This window comes from Rutilus rutilus (assembly GCF_951802725.1).
Source record: "Rutilus rutilus genome assembly, chromosome: 9".
NCBI classification, from domain to species: domain Eukaryota; kingdom Metazoa; phylum Chordata; class Actinopteri; order Cypriniformes; family Leuciscidae; genus Rutilus; species Rutilus rutilus.
Genome location: NC_140223.1, coordinates 37,706,298 through 37,718,457, shown reverse-complemented (window position 1 = coordinate 37,718,457; position 12,160 = coordinate 37,706,298). Strand labels below are relative to the sequence as shown.

At 38.5% G+C, this 12,160-nt stretch overlaps 1 protein-coding gene across 1 annotated transcript in view; it reads right to left on the bottom strand.

The window, feature by feature from the left end:
• Positions 1-735: 735 nt before the first annotated feature.
• The window catches only part of cul3b (cullin 3b), a 37,920-nt gene continuing 26,495 nt past the window's right edge, over positions 736-12,160 (bottom strand). Inside the window, exons 14-16 of the mRNA XM_084419795.1 lie at positions 3,884-4,070; positions 2,096-2,241; positions 736-1,208 (exon numbers count right to left, since the gene is read on the bottom strand). Coding sequence (XP_084275921.1) covers positions 1,077-1,208; positions 2,096-2,241; positions 3,884-4,070 — 465 coding nt within the window. The 3' untranslated portion in view covers positions 736-1,076. The remainder of the gene's footprint in view (positions 1,209-2,095; positions 2,242-3,883; positions 4,071-12,160) is intronic.

Here is a 12,160-nt window from a genome sequence, read left to right as displayed (position 1 = left end):
AAACTCCAAAGTGCTTGTGTTACATGCGAGACCTCCCTTCACTGGTCATTTACCATATTTGATGTACTCTGCACGTTATTCATATGTGAATAAAAAGAATGAGTGAAATGTTGTGTGAACAGCTGAATGTTGAGCTGAAATGTGTAATTTCACACAGCTATCACTTCTTTCATGTCCTAACTTCCAGGATCCTCCATTGTGAAGATTAGAGCAAGGCGAACAGTCTGACCCAAAACGGCCAATCCTTTTATTGTTTTTTTTTTTTCGTTCTTTTTCTACATTTATTGATGAAAACAAGGCCCTGTACAGTTCACTTCAGCATTGAGTACAATAACAATTATTTTACAATTTATACACATTGAAATATAATAATGCTGAAAACCCAAACTGCTCCCCCATCTCTGTTTAAACTGCATTCAAAAGAATTCCTTTAAAATAAAACGCTTTTAAGTCATCTTACAATTGGCCATGTCAGACATGAAGAAGAAAAAAAAAAAAAAAAAAAAAGGAAACTGCGAGGGAAAAAATACAGCCAAACCACCTTTTTTTGTAAGCTGTGCAAGTCCACCTGTGTCCACTCTGACAATCTTGACAGGGAAAGCACAGGCGACCGGCAGGCAGAGATGAGAACCTGAACAAACTATAAGGTGCACATAAACCAAACTCACTTACACAGATAGAAAAAAAAAGAAGAAAAAAAGGAATTTCCTAATGATATGAATGGTCTTAATGATATCCAATGATGGGACACTGTGTGACTGACTTTATTAATTTAGTTGTATGATTATAAGGGACAGACAAAAAAACAACAATTCTCTCATAGAGACCAAGACCTTCTGTAAAATCTTTGAATCTAATCCAGTGGAAAGCCTTGTGGGAATCGGTAAGAACAATTTAAAACAAGGTTTTCTTCTCAGTTTATTCCCAGTACGAATGACAACAAAGGCAAAAAAAGGACATAAAATAAAATAAAATAAAATAACATCCCATGTGAGGTGTGTGTGACTAAGTCCCAAAAACGATGCTTGCCTGCTCACTCTCACTCGCTCTTTCATGCCAGATTCAACTACGCTCCTTCATGCTACATATGTGTACACTTTGCGATCTTCTGGTGTTCTGGCCAAGTATTCTCTCTCAATAAGTCCTTCAATACGCTTTTTAATGACCACGGGACTTGGGAGGAATCGTGCCTTCAGCTGCTGGGTTACCTAAAGGCAAAAACACACAAGACAAACAAGACAAACTGAAGTCCTACAAACACAAGTCCAAAAAAACATTTCTGAATACAGTGAAAGTGAACATGGTGATGATCTTAGTTTACGTCCCCCACGAAAACCAGAGACGTCACCGCTATTCTCAGATAAAGCCAGAATTAAGTATATATAAAAACACAGTTCACACTGACACTCGTAAGTGTTCCTTCATATGAAATGAAAGCTTGGGTTTAATCAGACCTCATATTATATTACATTATCGCTGGGGTCATATGTGAATTTAACGTGGGTGAACAACAACAACAAAATACTATTTCAAATATTATTGCATCAAAGTTTTCAAAGCATTTATGAAAAAGTATTTTTATTATATGACTAAGTAAAATATGAATTAAGGTCTGTGTGTAATATTTATCAAAACTGTACATGAACAAAACTGATCTGATGATTAATCATTGATCAGAACTGTGCTGTCCTACTCTAGACTTCAACTTCATCATGCTTTTATATGCTATATATTTCATTATGCTTTGTACTATATTTAAATAGATCATATAATCAAATATTTGAAAGCTTGTTTCCGCCACAGAATAGATAAAAAAAGATAATGGTGACTTTTCGCAATTCTGACTTTATATCTCGTAATTCTGACATCTTTTCTCAGAATTGTGAGCTATAAACTCACAATTGCGAATTATAAAGTCCAAAAATATCTTTTTTTTCCTCAAAATTGCAAGTTTATATCAGAATTACGAGATAAAAAGTCACAATTACCCTTTTTATTTTTTTTACTCTGTGGCGGAAACAAGCTCCCATTACAAATATCTATTATTTTTTTTAATGCTCAAACTATTGTCACAAAAAAAGTGTAGTCTCCGCACCTCTGCTACAAGAACATTGTGCTGCATTTTCTTTCTGGACTTCATGATCCGAACAATAGCTGCCTCAATTTCATGTTTCCTGTCGTCATCCACTTTTTGTCGCGTCTCCTTCCTCTCAGGGTCCGATTCTCCCTGTTTGGCTGCAACTGCAGGGAAGAGACACAAACACGTTAGTGGAAAAGCTTTCCAAATGATTACCTAGGAGAACGTCTCTGATGCCCATACCAGAGTTGATGCACATTTTTAAGGCTTTTTAAGAACTTAAGAAATAAAAATTAATACTGTACATTAGGGATGTGCGATATTGACGACAAAGTTATCTCTCGATATTTACACTTTTGTTTTATATATATATATACACATACACATACATATACATATACATATATGTACAGTATATACCGATTCATGTGTTTACACTTGCCAATTGCCATACTATCTGAAACATCACGCATGCTTAAAGGGTTAAATTCTCTTGCACAGATGGACGAACGCGAAATATGTGTTCACCAAACACCACTTTTGAATAAGAAACAATATCAAGTCTATAAACTCCACGAATCACAACAAGCTTATCGGTGAGAACGCTCGTTAAAATGGCATACACACACCCGAACCTGACTGCACATCACATATTTAACATTATTGATACTGCTTTGGGACATGGGACATAAATTAAGCCTTAAAATAAAGGGGTTATTGGGCTGTTTACACTGTACAATAAAGAGCCTGCACAGCGACATGAAATAGAAATGAACACAAAAACCTCACACAACACTGACGGTGGAGTTGGGCTCAGGAGTAGAGCAGCTGTGGATGATTTTTATTTATTTTTTTGAGCGGCCGCGGACGAATTCTTTCTATGCACACACAATATGACGTCTCACATGACGTATGTTTTAAAAAATATAATTTAACATGTAAATAGTCCTAACACTTTTTAAATAGCCCACTTAAAGTGTTTACAAATTACAAATAAATGACTAAATGCTTACAATTACAATCCTGTGAAAACACTTCACGTGTCCGTCCACATTCCTCTCCTACAACGACACGACGTTTCGTCGGACCGTCCGTCCCTTTGCAGATGCGCGCCGGGGTTGCTCTTGTCATTAAACCGCAGAGACGTTGCATAATGCATCAGAAAATCTGATCTGCCTGTTTACATGACAGTCGCATTGGCACATATCTGATTTATATCTGATTTATTTCCACATATGAATGAGGCCTGAAACCGATCTCGAAATATCCGAATGCATGCTTTTTATCCCCGTTTGCACGGTCATAGAACACATCCGATCTGTGTCACATATGAGCAAAAAATCGGATGGGTCACATTTCACTGACAGTGTAAACGAGGCCTTAAAGGACAAAATGTTCTCTTTCTGCCTAATATATATAATATAATGATATATCCCACCCACTAACAGGTGCCGCGATGAAGAGATAATCAGTGTTATTCACTTCACCTGTCAGTGGTCATAATGTTATGCCTGATCGTTGTGTGTATAATATATATATATATATATATATATATATATATATATATATATATAGAGTCAGATGAAATTAAGGATGAAATTCTTAATTAAAGGATGAACAATCTATAAATCTGTTAAATAGTGTTAAATAAAGGCTATTTCACACCACAAGTGATGAGAAAAAGAAAAGAAAATCGTGCTCACACACTAAGATGAATATGCATTTTTTGGGGGGTTTTCATTATTGCTGATCATCTTGACTGGGCTTACAGTCAGTTCTACAGCATCAACACAAGAAGACTGTTACCGGTTTGAATCTTGACTCTGTGCAGTCTGGAGGTGAACTGGTCGTTGACAGTGAACACGTGGCCGCTCTCGATCTCTTTCGACTTGGGTTCTTTAGTGAGGACTCGCTGTGTGGGCTTTCCACAGGCCAGAGACTGCAGTGCCCGCACCAGCTCTCTCTCTGGGATATCAGTCTCTTGCTGAATCTCCTGCCAAAAGAGGAAAACACAACAGGGACATGAGAATAGGGATATGGGGAAATTATGGTGATGCCCTTACTTCAGGGAATTATTATTTATTTTTTCTCTTTATCTCTGTGAAGCTGCTTTGAAGCAATCTGTACTGTATAAAGCGCTGTATAAATAAAGGTGACTTGACTTGAGAGTACAGGCTGAACAATGGATTGTTCATTAACAATGTTAATTGTCCTAAGTACAATGGATGATTTTTTCAATTTCTGGACCCAGATGTTTAAAAAGTATAACTGTGTTTTCTGCAACTTTCGACCAGTACTGTTATACACGTATACGTATACATATACATATATTTATGTATATGTATATGTATATATTATACATACATACAGACATACATACACATATACATATATATACATACACACATACATTATACATACATACACAAAAAGTTTTTTTTTTTTTTTTTTTACTTTTTGTTCTTGAAACTCTCCATTCTGCTGGGATGAGGATAATTGAAGATAAGGCATCACAATTTTACCAAAAAGTGTTGAACAACACATACTGATGGTTTGATCCAGTTTAAAACAAAGATCGGACTGTGATCTAATCCATTTTCAGATTTTTTTTTTCTTTTGAACAACCCATTTTCAAAGTTTGATCAAATCTTGAAACCTGGAATCCGGTCAGATTACGTTTGAACAACTGGGCCCTGTGCATAAAATGAGTAATTATAGTACTTCAACAAAGACATAATTGAAAGCCAGGTCTAAACTTACTTATTAACAAAGTGAACTGTTAAGTAAACTCAAAGAAACACAAAACCCATTCTAATAAATTAGGTGTGCCTTTATGGTGTTTCAATAATCTTTCAGCTCTCTCTGTTTGAAGAGAGTTCATGATAAACAAGTAATAATACTTCCATTTCAAACATTTGATATCAATGTTCTGATGCGACGATAGATTCTCCCAATACGTCAAAGCATGGTTAAAGCATAGTTATTTCCAAACTTACACCTGTGTCTTCGGGGGCTTTCACACTAGAGGTTTAGTTTGAAACGGAGCATGATTTTAACGAAAGATTGCAGTGTCGAAGCTGACACACCTGTGGGAGGTGTGTTCGGAAATCTGGCTGCACTCGGGTCTGCACTTCTTCAGAAAGTAAATTAACATGTGATGATGTTTTAGCTGATGAGATCAATAAATCAAAAAAACATGTAGGGGATGAAAGTGGAGATGATTTACCTTGAATATGAGTGAGATTAATCGTGCAGTGTAATCATGCACAGTGCATGCAAACAGAGTGCTATCGCATTAAATAATTAATTTAAATGTTAGTACATAGTAGTTAAAGACACTTTATATAAACAAATGCAATTCAAAATACACATTTGTACTGTTATCGCGAGACAGGCAATTTCAATGGTCTGACAGAGTCCAAAACAGGAGAAAACAACACGAGGAACACTCCTGTCATCCGAGGACTTCACTGCAGAGCACAGTGGAGTTCACAATGCACTGATACACCAATAATAAAAAAGAAAAGGTAGATACGCCTCAGCGGTTCTTACTTTAGACCGTTCCAAAACAGGAGAATACAGCCGGACTCAACATGAAGGGCCTAACACGCACCAAGCGTTGTAACCATGACACTGTGCTCGTGTGAAGCCAAGCACTGCTTTCCACACTTCAAAGCATTGTTGCACGAATGAGAATCTAGAGTTGAAACGTTCCACATGATGTAACTGACAGAATCATCAATGGAGTGAAACAAATAATGACCCAAGCTGAAAGAGACTGGATCACAAGTTTCCCAGACTTGTATAAAACTCCTCACAACACTGCGGTCATGAGCACCACTCCCATGCGTCACGGGGACCACTGCGTGCAGGATGAGCAAACTGCTGAAAAATCTAGATTCAAAACATAGTTGAACTGTTGTCATCTGAAACACAGCATGTGGTGGAAATGACAAAGCAGAAGCAATCATGGCCAGGCTGATCACACGAGCCGAATGTTGGGCAGCCTAGACCACGTGTCCACCAAAGCGCTTTTAGCCTAGCTGTGGGCGCTTGAGAGCGTTTTTTCAGTTGAGACACTTTCCTTGCTAGTGTTACTAGTATCTCATTTCACAGATAGTTTGTTTCTGTATTGTTTCTATATATAAAAAAAATTGATACAATGTAAAGTATTTGCTCTGGCTCTTGTTTTTCATTTTTTTTGTTCCGTTATTATGCTTGTTGTTGTCTTCTGTTGACGTTGTACAAGCAGAATGTGGCGATTGGTCGGTGTGGTATTTGTCCCACCCCTCCTCATCTGTGATTGGACGGCTGGGTAAAAAGTGACAGTGATGAGCGCTGTGTTTTACCCAAGCGGCAACCTCCCTGTCTATCTCTTGAAACCAACACGGAAGTGAATTCAACGGCAATTCATCGACTGGCCGCTTGAGGCTGGCTGCAGAAGTGAGTCAAATCTGTATCTCCCCCATGTTAAAATGCCCAACTTTACAGCAGAAAAAAACACGTTGACAGCCTGGTGCAAAAAGTGGCTTTGGTCTATATAGCTTATTTTTCCCTTCATGACAACTGTGAGGGGGGTGAATTTTTTTTATAACTCATCCGTTTACATTATATTAAGCCTTAAAGTTCTGCATAATTAAGGGCGTGTCCACTTTTGAGTGACAGGTGGATTCCCGCTGCTGTGGTCATTAGTCATCATTAGCCGTTTGACGGTTAGCCGTCACATTACCTCAGCTCATTGTCTGACTGTAAAAATAAATAAATTCGGGAGTGACGCGCTGCCAAGATGGCGACGGTCGGACACGCTCACTTTAGGCTTCAAAAACGGTCTTCAGAAACCTACGGGTGACGTCACGGACACTACGTCCATATTTTTTTACAGTCTATGATTTTACACAAAGTTGAACATTCTTCAACTCTCGGCGACCGTTAAAAAACGCAGGTGTAAAATTTGGTCAAATTCTTCTTTTGCTGTTGCTTTGATTAGAGTACTGCACGTGCACAGAGGCGTCACCCGGTTTTTGCGTAGTTTAGAGTGACAAATCTTACTTTGATGTCAAAATGCCGGTTATTCCACACGGGTAATGCTGGGTACACAACAAAAGATTTTTTTATATCTTATAAGATTTTCAAAATGTGATAGACCACAAACATAAGGACAAAAAAATCCTAGATTTAACCATTTTGCTCCTATAGTGTGTGGTGTGCCATGATGTGACAAAGACAGCACACCACACACAAACAGATTTTGAACACAGGAAATCTCGCGAGACCTCAGAATAAGCATGGCGGACGATATGCAGGAAGAAGCTGCGATGACAGTGTTTGGAATGATTTTCACAGAACACGCTGTATAAACATTCGTGCTGTTGCCACAAATCAACAAGCTGATCCTCCATCTCTGCTGTCCACATCAATTTCACTTTGTGCTGCGCCATGACTGCGTTTGTTATGCTTCAGTCTTCCATCATCTCGCTTTCTGATTGGATATCGTTTCGTTTCATAAGATAATCTCCAGAACGTGCGCACGTTTGTCCTCGGGGTTCCCCCCACACATCAGGATTTCTGATTGCGATTTGCGATCGGGTCGGCTCCGATGTTCTTCCGAGCAGGTTTCGGACACTCTCAACACACCTGGGAAAATCTGATAAGATAATCTGTAGAACCATCAAGATAATCGGGACATAGGGTGGATTGTCGGAGGGGGGGAAATAGGCCCAAAATCAGCTCGATTATCTTTTGGTGTGTACCCAGCATAAATTGCAATTGAGGATTTTTTTAAATCGAGTACTCAAATTTAATCGAGGAATCGTGACAGCCCTAATTCAAGTCATCTGGTGAAATTGTTTTCATATTGCAGAAAATCAAAATATTGCAATGTCAGTTTTTCCAATATCGTGCAGTCCTACACACCAGTAGACACAAACATATTCAAACACGAGGAAACAGAGAAATGAGAACAGGCAGATCAACCGATGGCGCAAGCATGTCCAAGCAACACAGCAGTAATGACTTTATGAACTTCTTCACTTATAAGATTGATAATATCAGGGACAAAATTATAACTATGCAACCGTCTACTACAGTATCGCATCAGGCAGTGGTAGTCAGTACAGTAGTCTCCCTGAGGAAAAATTTGATTCATTCGTTGCTATAGGAGAGGAAGAATTTACTAAACTCATTAAATCATCTAAATCTACAACATGTATGCTAGACCCTATACCGACTAAGCTACTGAAAGAAATACTTCCAGAGGTCATATATCCTCTTCTTAATATCATTAATTCGTCTTTGTCTCTAGGATACGTACCAAAAAACTTTAAGCTGGCTATGATTAAACCGCTTGTTAAAAAAACGCAACTTGATCCTACAGAATTAGTCAATTACAGGCCGATCTCGAATCTACCTTTTCTGTCAAAGATATTAGAAAAGGCAGTATCCTCACAACTGTGTTCCTTTCTTGAAAGAAATGATATCTGCGAGGATTTCCAGTCCGGATTCAGACCGTACCATAGTACCGAGACAGCTCTCATTAGAGTCACAAATGATTTGCTCTTATCATCCGATCGTGGTTGTGTCTCTCTATTAGTGTTACTCGATCTTAGTGCTGCGTTTGACACCATCGACCACAACATTCTTTTAAATAGACTAGAAAACTATGTTGGCATTAGTGGAATTGCACTAGCATGGTTTAAATCATACTTATCTGACCGTTATCAGTTTGTAGCAGTAAATGAAGAGATGTCTTATCAATCACAAGTTCAGTATGGCGTACCACAGGGCTCAGTACTAGGACCGCTGCTGTTCACTCTGTACATGCTACCATTAGGAGATATCATTAGGAAACATGGCATTAGCTTTCACTGTTATGCCGACGATACTCAGCTCTATATTTCTTCAAAACCTAACGAAACTTATCAATTCACAAAATTAACGGAATGCATAGCGGATATAAAAAATTGGATGACTTGTAATTTCCTACTTCTAAATTCTGAAAAAAACAGAGTTTCTAATTATTGGACAAAAAAAATTCCTCACGTAATAACCTAGAATACTGTCTATCACTTGATGGCTGCTCTGTTAAGTCTTCGTCGTCGGTTAGGAACCTGGGTGTGCTCTTTGATACCAATCTTTCATTTGAAAGTCACGTGTCTAGTATCTGTAAAACTGCATTTTTCCATCTTAAAAATATATCTAAATTACGTCATATGCTCTCATTGACAAATGCGGAACAATTAGTTCATGCGTTCATGACCTCAAGGCTAGATTATTGTAATGCTCTACTGGGTGGTTGCCCTGCACGCTTAATAAACAAACTACAGCTAGTTCAAAACGCAGCAGCTCGAGTTCTTACCAGAACCAGGAAGTATGACCATATTAGCCCAGTTCTGTCAAAACTGCATTGGCTCCCTATTAAACATCGCATAAATTTTAAAATATTGCTGATTACTTACAAAGCACTGAATGGTTTAGCTCCCCAGTACTTGAGCGAGCTCTTAACACATTATCGTCCGTCACGTCTATTACGATCTCAAAATTCCGGCCAGTTGATTATACCTAGAATATCAAAATCGACTGCTGGCGGTAGATCCTTTTCCTATTTAGCACCAAAACTCTGGAACAGTCTTCCTACCATTGTCCGGGAAGCAGACACACTCTGTCAGTTCAAAGCCAGATTAAAGACACATCTCTTTGACATAGCGTTCACATAATACATTATAGACTTCTATAATTTAATGTTAGGCTGCATAGATTAGGTCAGCCGGAACCGGGAACACTTCCCAAAAATCCTGATGTACTCGTTACATCATGAGAAGAATGGCATCTACGCTAATTTTAGTGTCTGTGTTTATCCCAAGGTTTTTCCTGCAGCCTGCCGGATCCGGGCCGTATCCAGATCTGACGAAGGACCTTCACTTGGACCGATGACAACGCAGTGCTGAAGTGCCAACTAGTCTCTCCCTATGGAGGATCCCACTACCACTCTACAGATAAGGCGTTGTCGGGAAAATTCGTCTTGCGGTCCTACCCCAAAGCAACAAATAAAATAAAATTCCTTATCAAAATTTATAAGGAAAGACAAGTATTTTGTTTAGGCTTGGCTTGTAGGGAATTCCAAACCTGCGTATATTCTAACGCACATAACTATAGAACCCATTCTAAATGCGCATGTGACCGCCATCAGCGTTTCTCACAGGTTCGCGTTTAAAGTCTGTGTAGAGAGAATGGTGTCGTCTTAGCGGCCCCTAATTTAATAACAAATGATCATTGCGACGGAACCAAATCAATTAAAACTAACTTTAGATGGAAATAACTTAACTCTGCTGTAAAGCCGAAACAATCTCTGTTACCTTAAATTATACGCTTATCTCTGTAAAGCTGCTTTGAGACAATCTACATTGTTAAAAGCGCTATATAAATGAAGATGACTTTTGAGAAATCAGAGGCACGGTGTTTTGGTGGGTGGTGCCAGCGCCATCAGCCAACAAACTGCCATGATTCTTTACGGGCTTCAGACAATTGTCACACTTGCTCCATAGAGTCAGCTGATTATGCAGCGATTTAGTTAACCTATGAAAGGGAACTTTCATTCGATAATCCACAAATTCAATACTAAAATATTTAAAGGGACAGTTCACCCAAAAAATAAATTTATGTCATCATTTAGGCCGCACTGACTCTGCATGGTTCAAGTGACCCAATTCCGATTTCTTCCGGATGGGATATGACCCATGAACATGTAAGCACAAAAAAGCGCATGGATTCCGATATTCTCAGATCGGTTTCAGGCCTCATTCATATGTGGAAATAAATCTGATATGAATCGGATACGTGCATTTGCGCCTGCCGTGTAAGCGGACAGATCGGATATTCCCCTGTCAAAGAGTTGTACAGATATATCTACAACAAATTAAACATCTCTAGGTGACCAGCAGAGTATTTTTTTCGTCCGTTTGTGTTAAATAAGTGGTGATCTGCCGCTGAAATGTGTTGCTTTTGAAATCATCCCGAGTGCTTGTTGCCGCTGTTATCAGTAACGGCGGCTCGTGCACAGACACACGCTTCCGTCCCGTTGTTGAGACTATTCTGAAGGGGGTGGACTGGAATCCACTGCTGCTTCAATGTATATGTAATGAGTGATTATAATTAAGGTATTAATCAAAATATTTCCTTCTAAATATCAAATGAGTTGAATGACTTCTCAATAGGCATTCCCTCCAGAAAAACGCGGAGTTTTTTTGTGATTGTTGCGGGCAAAAATCCTTGATTATGCGGCGCGTTTTCTTAAAAAATGCGATGGAATATGCGGGATATTTCTGCAATTTTATGCGATGAAATTGCGGGAACTTGCAAAAATTGCGGAACTTGCAAAAACTGCGGTTTGATGAAAAAGAGAAAAATGCAAAAAAATGTACTTTAATGTAAAGAGTCATTTCTTATTACTTCCTATGATAAGCAAGCATACTACATCACATAAAGTGCTGGGAATATTTAAGTTCTCATCTTGTTTTATTTCAGACCTTAATAAACACATGGCTCAAACTTACAAAACATTGATGAGTCGAACAAGTTCTGTAGCTTTACAAAATGAATATGCTACAACTTCTGTAAAAATGAATAAAATATAAAAAAATTAAATGTGTGCTTCCTGTTTTACAGAGGTAGCTATACAAAACAGACATCTTCTGGTAAATGAGAGTGATTTGTGGGCTTCATCATGGTTTCATCGGCATCACGGGGTTTGCAGCTTTTCAATGATGTCGCGTAATTACGTCACTTCATAACGTTCCCATGGCAACATGGGAAATGGCTGTGCTTGTGTGAAGTAAACGCAACAATTTTCAACTTTCTGCTAAGATATACAGTCAGGTCCATAAATATTGGGACATCGACACAATTCTAATCTTTTTGGCTCTATACACCACCACAATGGATTTGAAATGAAACGAACAATATGTGCTTTAACTGCAGACTTTCAGCTTTAATTTGAGGGTATTTACATCCAAATCAGGTGAACGGTGTAGGAATTACAACAGTTTGTATATGTGCCTCCCACTTTTTAAGGGACCAAAAGTAATGGGA